The 14,399-nt window shown below is 42.5% G+C and overlaps 1 protein-coding gene across 1 annotated transcript; it reads right to left on the bottom strand.

Moving 5' to 3' along the window:
- Nucleotides 1-548: 548 nt before the first annotated feature.
- LOC148027644 (Target of Myb protein 1) lies at nt 549-2,994 on the bottom strand. The gene is made up of 3 exons (XM_087689342.1): nt 2,087-2,994; nt 1,585-1,836; nt 549-1,356 (listed from the first exon to the last, which is right to left on the bottom strand). The coding sequence occupies exons 1-3, from the start codon at nt 2,627-2,629 to the stop codon at nt 928-930; spliced, it is 1,224 nt and encodes a 407-aa protein (XP_087545468.1). The 5' UTR covers nt 2,630-2,994; the 3' UTR covers nt 549-927.
- Nucleotides 2,995-14,399: the final 11,405 nt, after the last annotated feature.

Here is a 14,399-nt window from a genome sequence, read left to right as displayed (position 1 = left end):
GTTGGTAGGCTAAATCTTCTACAGATCCTGTAGAAATCTTCTACAGATCCTGTATTGCAATTACTCATACAATCACTGAACCGACTTTCAATCCAATGCACAAATCTTTAGCACTACTGGCGCCAAATAAGACTTTACACAAATTCAATCCAATTCATGAACATAATGGGATTAACACCAAACAACACCAGCCTGCCTTACAGCCCATGTTACTGCAAAAAGCACACAGCATTATCACATTGCTGAACCAATCCATTATGTGCCAATGCAAAATAGGATACAAGCATCATCATTGTCCTCATAGTTGCATATTCAAACAAGTATTCTGCAATTTAAGCGCCGTTGAAGGCAACACAAGTTAATCATATTGCAGAGTAATAAGCTTTTTTTTAAAATATGAAGTATTTTTAACATCCCATCCTCACACAATATAAGGAATCCACCACTGCGAATCTTGTGGAAGTAGCATAAAACCCACCCAGAGCATGATGGGATACAAGAAGTCCCTAAGGCCTGCTCCACACAAAGAGAGAGTATGTGCTTGAATGTAAAAGTAAAAAGTAACCACTATTGAAAATCCTATGGAACCTGCTACGAAACCAGCTGCAAAGTTTAATTATTAGGAAGACAGACTGTTTCCGACTTCTTACCTTGATTGAAGGATATTCAATGTTGTAAACAGGCTCATCCCACTCCCCTCATGTGTCAAAGCATTAAGCACTCAATAAATGTGCTCACAGTATCAAATCTTCCTAATTTCAAGGTGCAAATGCGCATATTATTGCCTATGGATGAACAGTAAGGTTCATACTCAATGAGCTGTTAAATCATCAGGGGGAATCTTTTGTACACACATAGAGCTATAATTGTATCTATTGACAGCCTACATACAATTAAAGTAACTGAAGTTAGTTTCTGAATGTAGAATCAAAACACGATAAGGTCATCCGTTTTCTTCTTCCTGCTATTTTGAGAACTTTCTTGAGTAGATTCCCCTGATTGGCCAAATATCATCTCATCAAGATCTGCCATTGCAGCATCTTCACTCTGTAAGGATCGGAAAGTGGATGGCTTCGCAGAGCTCTTTCGAATCAAAGAATTCTCACCAGTTGCCACAGAGGACTCCTCTTCATCTACAACCCCGACTGGTATCAAAGCAGGTTCAGAAGGCTGACTTGTATGCACCGTAGGTATAGAAAGCATCTCTTCGTATTTAGACAGCACTTGCTGCAGGCCATCATTTACATTCAAAGCCTCAAAAAGTAGGACTTCATTGTCTCCCCCTCTTTCAATCATTCGCTGTACATTAACTTGAGACTGTCTGCACTGCTCTACAAGTGTGGAGGTTAGCTCCTCCTGCAATGCACAGACTCTATCTTGTTAAGACACTGTAAAGCAAAGGTTATGACTATTCTGTAACTAAGACTTCAATTACACCATGAAATGATCACAAAAGCATCCAATCGTTGCCTATTATTTCCACCTCAGCCATATCATCACCTCAAAATCTCACATATTACCATTTTCCGACCTGCCAAGATGAGGGAAATGAAGAAAGGACACATATATTCAAGATCATATCACCTTCAGTACTTCCTGCTGTGGAGATGAAGTCAGCACTGTGGAGAGAAGTTCCATGGAGTTCCTAGCAACATCAAAGATCTCTTTTGACTGTTCAGGTGTGTAGGCCTTGCCGCTATCCCAGTCTGATGCAGAACCAAAACTTGCTCCTGTCCTTGGAACTGGCTCTGTACTCTGAGTCCTTGGAGGAGTAAAGATCGGGGCTAAGCTCTCCACATCTCGGCCAGGAAAGCGGACTCCTCTTGTTCTTAAGCTCTGCAACACAAATTTCATCAACATACATACCATCTTTGCCCCTCTAAAACATGTAACCAACAACAAATGCCCCAAGCATAACAATTAACTTGCAAAATTACAAACCTTCTTACCCTGAATTCTTTATTCAAGATGACAGGCACCTCAAATAACAAAGTCTAACGGATTTTGTAATGCATCTAAGCACATATTTCTTATGTCACAGGAGCTTAATGAGAGTAACAAGTCGATTTATTTCATAGAACACCACCTTATATGTCTCTTCAAATACAGGAAGGTAACGCAACTCGTCAGTTGATTCTCCCCAAGATTCGATGAGCTTCAGGGCCTTCTCGCGGACAATGGCAGGAGTCTGGGGGTCATCAATGGCCTTGACCATCTCATCCAGCACTCTTTCTGATGCAACTTCGGAGAACATCTTCTCACAATTCTTAACGCACGTCTCCAAGAGGACTAGCGTGAGTAGCTGAACCCTAGGGATCTTACTACCACCAGCACCCGACACTGCCAGCCGTTTCTTGATGGCACGGACAATCTCCTGTCCACTGATCTGCTCATGGTTCACCATGTCACAGATCTGCAGGTTTTTTACCCAATCGGGGCCCTCCCCTTCGAGGGACTCAGCAGTGGCCTCTTCGACGAGCTTGTCAGCAGGCGTGGGGACCTGAAACAGTTCCTTCATCTTGCCACTCATGGTGGTGACCCCGGCGGTCATCTTCCGGCTGAGCCCAGCACCGCCAACCTTGATGCGCTCGCCAAGGGCATTGAACTTGTCCATGAAAGCATCTGACATGGCTGCGGTTGTGATGAAAACCCTAAACTGATGTCAGACCTGTTCTGCGAGTTCTGTCTCTGTTAATAACCCTAGTTAGATGTCAGCCCTGTAATCCGAGTCCTGTCCCTGTTAATGAATTCTGTGTCTGTCAAAAAGCCAGAGTCTCTCTATTCTGTGACATAGAAAGGCTCTGAGAGCGCGAAAGATCTGTTTTGCAAAAGGGGAAAGGCAAAGGGCGAGAGAAACGCAGAATATGGGATGGAAGGAAGAAGACAACCAGAACACGAAAAAACCACACACACTCTCTCTCTCCGGTTACCGACTCTCTCTCTAAGGCTAGTATTTATATTATTAAGAGTAGGCAGCGAGGTTCCCACGCCATAGCCGACAATTGCGAGGACCACCATGTCAATTCCGTTCATTGCTTGAGATTTATCAATGGTTGATTTGCACCCTCATTATCCATTTTTATCGAGGACCCGTCACCCAATGTCAAATTCCCCCTGAATGGACGATACACGTGCACTGGAGGTTAGAAATTGAATCACATCAAGTTAAGCAATGTCAAATTCCCTTGAATGGTGTATCACGTCAAGTTACGCAATGTCGATACACGTGTACTCGAGGTTAGAAATCGAATCACGTCAAGTTAAGCAACGTTTATAATTACATGTGGTAAGTCTCTCTCCTTGCACCAACAGTTTTTCCCCTCCAAATCCTTCTCAGCATTTTTTAAATCCAAAAGATAATATCTATATCTACTTGTATGCTATCTTATTATTCAAGGATTTCCCAAACCTCACACCAGACCTACACGGCTACTACACAATACACACTAATTCTCTCTCTCTCTCTCTCTCTCTCTCTCTCTCTCTCTCTCTCTCTCTCTCTGTGAGCATCAAAGCAACTAGCCATGACAAAGCTTTTGGCAGCTTATGAGCATATAAAAAAGGGTACTTGAATCAATGACAATGGAGCTCTAAGTGTGCAGCTTATTCAAACAACAACTAAGCAAAGCTATAGTCTAACAAGGTGAGAGGGATGATGAGTGAACCATGCTTGAGATTGAGGATGAGCATATGGATATGGCATGCATAGGTGCTTATGGTAGTGGGAAAATGAAATTTTTCAAAGATTCACCACACTTAGGTATGTGCTTACCCTAGTGGGAAAAAGAATTTTATTTAGAGATCTTTGAGAGAGAGAGAGAGAGAGAGAGAGAGAGAGAGAGAGAGAGAGAGAGTGTGTGTGTGTGTGTGTGTGTGTGACTTGAAAAGGATTGGATGGATGTGATGTCAATTGGGTAGTTGAGGATTTGTGACATATACACGACATAGAGGACAATTGATATTTAAAGCCTAATCAACATTCATGGCCATGATCATGCAGCTCAAATCAAGAGCTCATTGCTCAATTTGAATCTATCCTAAACATGCTTGATTAGCTCCCAAAAAACATTTTTCATCAAGCAATTTTCATTTTTGCAATTCTATGAGAAAGCCTTATGCTCCTCTTCCTTGTGCTCCTTGGTTATCGGCCTAACTTCCTTTCCAGTCTGGAGATCTACTTAGTGTATGGATTGGTTGCATTGGCACTCTGCATAGTCCTTTGGTGTTTCATGAGTAATTTTACTATATATTGTAGTTTGTCACTATGTGATGAAACTTTTGTGTGATTTCTTTTTGTCTTTCTTTGTTTTCCTATTTTTCTTTCTTGGAGGATGCAACACAAATTAAAACTTACATGGTTCCATGAAATGTACAATCCTATTATTCAAGGATTTTCCCAAACCTTACACTTGACCTATGAGGCAACTACACAATACACCCTAATCTCTCTCTCTCTCTCTCTCTCTCTCTCTCTCTCTCTCTCTCTCTCTCTCTCTCTCTCTCTCTCTCTCTCTCTCTCTCTCTCTCTCTCTCTCTCTCTCTCTCTCTCTCTCTCTCTCTCTCTCTCTCTCTCTCTCTCTCTCTCTCTCTCTCTCACTCTCTCTCTCTCTCAGAATCAAAAACAACTAGCCATGACAAAGCTTGATAGCTTTGTGAGCATATGGAAAGGGGTACTTGAATTGATGACAAGAGAGCTCCAAGTGTGGACCTTACTCAAACGATGACTAAGTAGAGTTGTACTCTAAGAAGGCAATAGGGATGAGGAGTGAAACTATGCCTATGTTATCATCCCAAAAATAAGCTCCATGTCAAATGAATATTCACCCTTATCTTGATCCTAAGGTAAAAGAAGATAACTAAAGGTGAGGTTTGATCATGTTTAGGAAGGTGTCTAACATAAACATCATTGCGTGCAAATTAAGAAGAAGGAGTACACCAAAGGCATTTATTATTGTGAGACATTTCTTTTGCACAAATATTGTTATTGTAGATCACTCCCTCATGGAGCCTTCTGCACTAATATACGGAGTCCTATTGGCATGTAAGTATATGCAATAGATGAGCCTTTTGCACCAACATACGGAGTCCTATTGGCATGTAAGTATATGCAATAGGTGAGCTTGAGATTGAGGACAATTAGATAGTTGTGGAGCAGGTAGATGCTTATTGTGATGTGAAAATGAATTTTTTCAAAGAACCTTCACACTTAAGTATGTGCTTACCCTAGCAGGCAAAGGAATTTTATTTAGAGGAGACCTCTATAAGAGTGCACACGTGTGTGTGTGTGTGTGTGTGTGTGTGTGTGTGTGTGTGTGTGTGTGTGTGTGACTCGAAAAGGATTGGATGGATGTGATCTCAACTAGGTAGTTGAGAATTTGTGTCATATAAAAGACATAGAGAAAGCCTAATCAACATTCATGGCTATGGTCATGTAGCTCATTGCTCGATTTGAATCTATCCTATACATGCCTAATTAGCATTTTTCGTCAAGCAATTTTCATTTTTGCAATTTATGAGAAAATGGTGCACCATCCTTATGCTCCTCTGCCTTGTGCTCCTTGGTTATCTGCCTAACTTCATTTCCAATCCAGAGATCTTCATAGTGTATGGATTGGTTGCATTAGCACTATGCATATCCCTTTGGTGTTTCACAAGTAATTCTATAATATACCTTGGTTTGTCATTATGTGACAAAACTTTTGTGTTATTCCCTTTTTTCTTTCTTTATTTTCCTATTTTTATTTTCTTGGAGGATGCATCACAATTTAAAACTTACATGGTTCCATGAAACATTCTTTCCATTCTCCTTCTAAATTTCCCAGAAAAGACAATTACAAACTGAATTACTTATGATTTAAAACTGTTTTTATCTTCTACAATCTACTCAAATGGTGTTTGTAGTCCTTGACATTGCTTTAATTGTGTGGTAGCATGGCAAAACTCTTTGGGCATATGTGAGCATAGCCTGTCATCTTCAAATTTGTGTATCGGTAGAGTTGAAGTATCCATGTAACATGTGGAGATATCAAGAAGTGAATGCATGAAGCTTGGCCACCTTTCAAGAGAGCAACTCAAAAGCATCAAAGATCTGTTGTCAATACAAAATGGCAAGCATGAGGGCTTGGAAAGAGTGCAAAGTCCATCATCTAGAAAACATACTTGATCAAATTGTACTTTAGTCTTAGACAATGGTGTATGAGAAGGAAACTACTAAATGACTGCAAATGGAAGTTAGAACGCCCCATAAAGGACAAAGACTTGTTTGGGTCTTGAAAGGTGAGCCAAAAGGCATTTCTCGTTTTGTGTTTAGTATACATACTTGGCATGGTATGTGAAGAATGAAATAATAGTTAGGGCTAAAGGGTGAATGCTCATAAAACAAGTGAGTAGGTCGAAAGATGTCAACCTTGAAAATTTTCCTTGAATTGAAGCTCAAATAAACATGGTTGCCATAATACGAACATGGACTACAAATTTATAAGTATTTTCTTGGTAATGTCCACAACAATGTTACAATAGCACGTTGATCCATGCAAGGTCCATAACAAATAGGAAAACATGGGCAACTTGTTTGTTCCATGCAATGCCTAGAAAATATAGGAAAACTTGGATAGTTTGGATTATCTTCATTTATCATGGTAAGAACATGCTCCCATGCATCATCCATAAACCATGTCAAGACTAATATTGTTAGCATCTATGTAGTAGTGTTACCCTCCTATTATGTTGAGTATTCATCCATAAAAATAGCTTCATGAATAGTTCATAAACATCAAAGGGCTTTTCCTTCTTCTCCCTTCATATCTGCTGCGAAGTAGAATACATGGCAAATCTAGCAAATCAAATCTCAATCATAAACAACTTTATGACACACATAATAGAACTTAGTGGAAAAATCTAACAAATCAAACATCTCAACTATTAAATACAAACAACATTATAATACATAAGAGGATTTGAATAACTCAATAGATTAAGAAAGACAATAGAAAAAAACGCATGATTGGCCCCAACCTCCCTCATGGCAAAAGCCATGGTTTGCCATTCTTAATTATATATTATAGTTTTACATGGATATTTACATTCATATCTTATATATAATTACAAAGAAAGTACAAATATCAATTGAAATACAGAGTTTTGAGAGTCAAGAGGTATCTTGTAACATGCTGTAGTTGCTACAGAAAATTCTATACTTTGAATTTTGACGTTTTGGCATCACCATCACGTTCGGAGCGTACCAAAACTCCCAAAACGACTCTTGAAGCTTTGAATTCCGATTCCGAATGAGGGAGAAATGAAAAAACTCAGTTTTCACCGTGTTCTCTTGTTTTGCGCGCGATCCTGTTACTTTTATAAAGAAAGCTAGGAAAGCCCGAAATGTGAGAATAATCGAAACTTGCTTGGAAGTAAGCTATGGTAGAGAGCAAGAGCAACAAGAGAGAGAGAGAGAGAGAGAAATGGAAACTCCAATAGTCACAATGTGTGATCGGGCCTTTCTTTATTCAAACTGTCACTAAAAGAATAAAGAATAAAGTGACGGTGATGGATACCCACCACCTACAAAGTGCAATGGCGGGTACTGTTAGTGTGGTAATACACGGGCGGCTAGATAGAGGCACCTTTATTCCCGATAACCTCCCATTTAAAGGGGAATCTGCCCTAGTGAGAGGAGTGAAAAAAAAAAAGACAAGACAATGTACACATGTACAACAGGATGAGGAAAAACATAATCTCATCCAACACCCATCAATCTCCTGAGGAAGGCAAAGCGCTCAGTAGTGAGGCTTTTCGTGAGCAGATCTGCAGGATTTTCATTAGTGGAGATCTTGACAAGGTCAACAGACTTGTTCTCCACGACCCCATGTATGAAGTGATACCTCACCTCAATGTGTTTTATCTTCGCATGGAAGACGAGATTCTTGGCTAGCTGAATAGCACTCATAGAATCCGAATGCAACATAGGTATAGTATCAATCCCAAGGCCATGAACCAAACGGCCCAACCATATGGCCTCCTTGCAAGCCTCAGTGGCCGCAACATACTCGGTCTCAGTGGTAGAGAGAGCCATACACTTCTAAACCCTGGACATCCAAGAAATAGCACCCCGAGCATAAGTGAAGACATAGACGGAAGTGGACTTCCTACTATCTGCATGTCCTGCATAATCGGAATCTGTGTAGCCCACAACTCCTGTATCTTGGCTGCCATAGCAAATACACATATATAATGTGCCCTTTAGGTATCTCATGATACCCTTTACAGTATCCCAATGCTTCTTGTCAGGTGTAGCCATATAATGTGCCACAACACCAACTACAAAGACAATATCTAGACAAGTGGCTACCATGGCATACATCAAACTGCCCACGGTTGATGCATAAGGGATCTTGGCCATCTCGGCCCTCTGTTGATCCATCTGTGTGGCGGACAATCGGCATGTGAAACCTTCACATAAGAAGGTAATGGACAGCCAATAGGCTTTACATCCTGCATGCGAAAACGCTCAAGGACTTTATGAATGTACTCCCTCTGGGAGAGGTAGAGTAGTCCATGATATCTATCACACTTAATGCGTATACCAAGAATGTGAGAGGCCTGTCCCAAATCGTTCATCTCAAAGCTCTTCTTCAACTGAGATTTAAGAGCATCCAGCTCATCATGAGCTTTCCCTACTATCAGCATATCATCCACATAAAGTACCAAAATAAGCAATGAGCCATCACGGGCTGTCTTTATGTAAAGACACGGATCCATAGTATGCCTATTATAGCCCTGTGACTGCATAAAGACATCAAACTTATGATACCACTCCTTAGGTGCCTGCTTCAAGCCATAAAGACTTTTCTTCAACTTGCACACTAGATGCTCCCTGCTAGGTTCTGCAAAGCCTTTAGGCTGCTCCATGTATATCTCATTATGTAAATCTCCATGCAAGAATGCAGTCTTGACATCCATCTGGTACAAGTCCAAATCAAGCTATGCTACTAAGGCCAAAACCAAGCGTAGGGTAGTCATCTTGACCACACGAGAAAAGACTTCATCAAAGTCAACTCCATGCTCCTATTTAAAACCCTTAGTGACAAGTCTTGCTTATAAGCCAGCTTGGGGATTCCAGGGGTACTTTTCCACTTGTACACCCATTTGCATGGCAAAGGCTTCTTGCCATGAGGCCGTGCAACATTCCAAGTCATATTCTTGTGTAGGGAGTCTATTTTAGACTGCATAGCCCTCTCCCAGGAGTGATTGTCAGCACTGCGCATAGCCTCATCATAGGTGAGAGGCTCTCCTGCATCTGTATCCAAGACATAATGCATTGAGGGTTCAAATCTATCAGGTGGACGTCTATCTCTAGTAGACCATCTCACAGCAGGCTCTGTGACCGGTCCAACACCCTAGCCATGTGTACCAATTGCTGCTACTGGCTGTCCAACTGGTTGTGCAAGAGAACATGGCTCCTCCTGGAATATAACCCTGCATATCTCTACCACCTTCTCAGATTGCCTATGCATCTCGTCTCCATGGAAGACTACATCATGGTTGCAGATGACTTTCCGTGCTTGCGGATCCCAAATGTGGTAACCCATCTTGCCGACATCCCCATAGCCAAGGAAAATGCATTTGGCACTCTTAGGATCTAACTTAGTATGCTTGTCTTTGGGCACATGGTAGAATGCCTCATATCCAAAGACACGTAGATGCACATAAGATGGAGGTTTTCCAATCTATACCTCCTTTGCAACCTGGAAATCCAAACCAATAGAAGGTGATCTATTTATAATATGCACAACTGTATTGACTGTCTCAACCCAAAATCTTTGTGGTAAGCTTGCATGGCTAAGCATACTCCGTATATACTCTTGGATGGTTCTATTCATCCGCTTAGCCAAACCATTCTGGGGTGGAGTATAGGGGATGGTCAACTGACACTTAATATCCCGCTCATCACATAGTTGCTTAAAAGCACGTGACACATATTCTCCCCCATTGTCAGTCTTAAGGCCTTTCAGCCTATTTCCAGTCTGGTTCTCAACAAATGCAAGCCATCTCTGAAATACAGCCAAGACATCTGAATTAAGAATAATGGGGCAAGCCCAGACTTTACACGAAAAATCGTCAATGAATGTCACGAAATACCACCACCCATAGACTGACAGGGTATGGGCCCATAGACATCCAAATGTACCAATGCCAAGCGCTCACTCATGCGTGTCCTACCAAACTTCTTATGTGTATTCCTAGTCTGTCTATCATAAAGGCAATGCTCACATGAATCAAAACATGCGTAGTCAAGGGGCGGTAAGTACTGTAAACCAGAAACCATTTTCATTTCCTTCAAGGACATATGGCCCAAACGGGCATGCTAAAGAGATACATATGCGATGGAACCCACTCATAAAACATGGTCAACAGAGGACCCATCAACTAAAAGAGGATAGAGGCTACCGGCTTTGGTACCTCTAACAAGCACAAGTTTGCCACGGGTGATCTTCCAAGTAGAATCCCCAAATGAAACATGAAACCTAACATCATCAAGATGCCCTGCAGACATAAGACTGTGTGTGAGCATATGTACATGATGTACATCCTGTAACAGAAAAGTATTGCCAGTAGAGAATTGCAGCCGTATATTCCCAATTCCAACAATAGCAAGTAACTTGTCATCACCCAAGTGAATTGAACCAGAGACAGTGCGGTAGGAGTGGAATCACTCATGGCATGGTGTAACATGAAATGAAGCACCAGAATCCAAAAGCTAGCACTGTGCATACATAGAGTGAACATCTATCAATGATGTAGCATTGCAAGAACTAGTTGCAAGTATGTACCCCCCATCGGAGTCATTAGCCTGCATGACATTGATCTCCTCAATTTTCACACTGGATTTCGCAAGCATAATGTTGTGTGTGATTAGAGGACTTTTTCTATACTTTGTCTTTCCCTTCTCTTTACGCTTCTCATTGTGTAACTCATGACATTGTGGGCGTATATGATCCTTCTTGCCGCAATGATGACATGTCACATTAGCATTTCTCACACGAGACTTGATGTGTAACTTACCACACGACTTAGATCTAGACTTTTGCAAGTGTTACTGTGTTTCCCGCAGCACAGAGGAGCGAAAAATGGAAAAAATGGAAATAGCAAAAAACGCGCAGGATAAAAGTAGAAAAAGGTGCCTTGACTGGCAACCAGTCCCTGAAAAATTCAAATGTTCTGGCACGACCCTCAGAAAGCCGCGGTGTTGGGCCGAGACAACAAAAGAGAAAAAGAGCGCACCATTAAAATGTGGGAGCGCCCCCGAATCTTTGTAAAAGAGTGCCAGGCACGCTCCTATGCAAAGTGTACGCAATAGTTGGGAATAGGATAAATTAGAAAGGTGGGAAATGGAAAAAAGGGCCTAGGCTATGGCCAGCCATGTAAAAGAGGGAAAAGGGGATGACCGCCCAAAAAGGATTTAGGGCTTTGTATATAAAGTTGAAAAGTGAATGAGAAGCTCATTCTTTGGTGTGTGGCAAAAAGAGTCTTCTTCTTCCTCTCTTCTTCTCTCCTTCTTGCTTGTGTGTGCTCTTGAGAGAGGGAGTGTGAGAGTGTGAGGGAGTGTGTGTGTGTGAGAGTGAGGGATCAAGAGGGTGAAGCTCTTCACCGTCTCCTCTTCTCTTCTTCTCTTCTCTTCTCTTCTCTTCTCTTGCGCGCGCGGCTATGGAGGATGGAGCTTGGAGATGGAGGAGGCTTGAGGATGCTTGAGCTAGCATCAAGAATCATGGAGCTACTGGAGTGCAAGAGAGAGGAGGTACTCGATTGGGCATCAAGGTAAGCTCACTACACTCGTAGGATCGACATCGCATTGGCTAGGTGAGAGATAGCCATTAGAGCTCGCTTGGAATGCTTGAAACAATAAGCGGTCCATGGGTCTTGGCGATTGAGTGAAAGCTCCCACATTTTGGTTTCGTTTGTTGCCGGGACCAACGGATTCAAGCTTGAGCACTTGCACGCCTCACATCGAGCATCGAAGTAGGGTACTCATCCCCGAAACGGAGCTTGAGATAGATAGGAAGTTGGGTGTTTTTTATCTTCAGAACAGGTAAGTATTTTGGGATATTTTGGTTGTTTGATGATTGGAAAACATGGAGAAATTAGTTCAATGTTTTGCTTTCGATTTATGTTGTGTTTAGAGTAGGTTAACAGTAGGAAATCACACCTGAGAGGCAAAGGGTTTGCTGTTGTAAAACAGGGAGAAAATCGGAAAAAACAAGGGAAAAATGGAGGAAATGCGCATTTGAATGTGTAGGAATCGCTAGGAGAGTGATCTGTAGCATCTAGGGAATGAGCAGCAGGGTTATAAGTCCTGGAAGGGCAAGGGAATCCTCATTTGCAACCAGCTGAGAGAGAGAAAGAGAGAGAGAGAGAGAGAGAGAGAGAGAGAGGTTGGGTGACCGTTCAATCGATCAGGGCACGGAGTGACGTTGCATTCGGCGATCCCCAGGTACATAGATCTCTCCCCCACCACTCCAACATCATTACTGGTGAATTTTGTGGTCTATAGTCATAGATATCTAGAGATTTTGGATAAATCCGTGCTTGAAAGTTCGTCAGGCTGGCAAAATCGGACACCCGACTCAGTGTCTGATTCCTAGAATCGGACACTCGGACAACCATCCGATTGGACCAACCCGTCCGACTCGGACACTCGGACTCGAACGCTCGGACTCGGACCAACCCCGTCTGATCGGATGAATTAGGACATGTCAGTAATCGAACCACCCTGTCCGGTCCGATTCCCAGGATCGGACCAGCCCATAATCAGACCACCCAGAATCGGACACTCGGACCAACCCGTTCGATAGGACCACTTGTCCGATTTTCTAAAATCGGACACCTAACCCCCGTCCGATTCTGAAACTCGAACCCACCTGGTCCGATTCCTAGAATCGGACCACTGGTAAATCGAACGTCCGATTCCCAGAGTTGGACACACCAAAAAAAAAAGAGGGAAAAACATCAAAACTTGACCCCCACGAGCGACTGGAAGCACAACCCGCTCCAGGACGACATGGCGAATACCTTGTAGGCAGTTCTTGACGTAGGAGTCAAGACCAAGGGACAGTGATGGAGCACTCCCCAGCAACCTACCCCCTAGTGAATGGTAAGAAGCAGCGCAGACCCTAGAACCCATTAGAACAGCCAGGACTTGAGCAACAAAGCCTATCAGGCCCAAAACGAGCGAGAGTGAGTAAGACGCTGAGGAATTGCTTGCAGCACTCACATTGAATTTCGCACTTGAAGCACACTTAAAAAAGCTGAAAGCCTGATTGGACACAAGCGCATGAGAAACAACACACTCACCGAGTGACCATAACTTGAGGTTTGTATTCAATAATCAAAGGAACTCACTCAGATAAATCACTCAAGGAACCCACCAATAGGAGAGAACCCAAGACATAGACAAACAAGTGAAGCGCAGGGTAGAACCAAGCAAGGAGCGCCAACGACAAGGATCTGTCACGACTATTCAACTTGATCGACAGCGCAATGGGGTGCAAAAATTCGACCATGACGGAAGAAAGCTCAAACCATCGGTCTAATGAGGAGCTCGATTTGAGTGTATTCCTAGATGCTATACAGCTGATGGTGAGCAGTTACAATGCGCACGCTCGGTACGAGCATCGCGGCAGGACGACAGACGCAATCATTGCAGACCTAGAGGAGGAGAGAAGGCTAGCCCACAAGGCATTGCAGGGCATAGCTGATTATAATAGGGATCAATAGGCTAGGAGCCAAAGGCAAAGCATGGAGTTGCATGAGGTGCAGCGAGTGCTGAACTTGGCTGGCCGAAACCGAACAGACCATGAGAGAGCGCTAGAAGGAGACCTGACATTGAGCGAGCTCCTCATGAAACGGCTGCTCGATAACACCGCAGTAGAGCAGAGTGCCACCGCACTAGCGACGTCTCTGCTTGTAGGATTAGGGGCAAACCAGGATAATTCATCCCAAAAAAGCAGCTCACAAACTACATGAAACAATATCATATTTTACACTCTACATGAAGGCATCCCATATGTTTTTATTGTGAGTTTGGATGGACGCACCTAATCAAACTTTATCAAAAGGATCTGATCACAAGTATATCGACCATCAATTGAGCTATTACTAGCATGTTATAGTGGCTAATTTATACTCATTTATGTACCTTATGATTTAGGCTTACCTAGATCATACTTGTGCTGGAAAAGGCTATGGTAAACTAAATCCTTGGTGAGGGATATGCAAGCTTATTTTAGTCAACTACTTTGTATAGGCACCCTCATACTATGGATTTCATCACAGAGCATGACCTTGAAATGTAATTGGATGATATTCAAATTTTGTTCCATTCAAGTGGACAATTACATTACATG

This window comes from Lygodium microphyllum, chromosome 12 (genome assembly GCF_053477565.2).
Source record: "Lygodium microphyllum isolate KBCC chromosome 12, Lygodium_microphyllum_v1.1.10, whole genome shotgun sequence".
Taxonomy (NCBI): domain Eukaryota; kingdom Viridiplantae; phylum Streptophyta; class Polypodiopsida; order Schizaeales; family Lygodiaceae; genus Lygodium; species Lygodium microphyllum.
The sequence above is the reverse complement of the archived record's forward strand: the minus strand, read 5'-3'. Positions and strand labels throughout refer to the sequence as shown.

What these genes read in the sequence shown, in the direction of transcription:
- LOC148027644 (XM_087689342.1), bottom strand. Translation starts at nt 2,629, where the DNA reads ATGTCAGATGCTTTCATGGACAAGTTCAATGCCCTTGGCGAGCGCATC. An exon ending in TATTTGAAGAGACATATAAG is followed by an intron (nt 1,837 to 2,086) that starts GTGGTGTTCTAT and finishes TTTGTGTTGCAG; the next exon opens with AGCTTAAGAACAAGAGGAGT. An exon ending in CACAGCAGGAAGTACTGAAG is followed by an intron (nt 1,357 to 1,584) that starts GTGATATGATCT and finishes TGTGCATTGCAG; the next exon opens with GAGGAGCTAACCTCCACACT.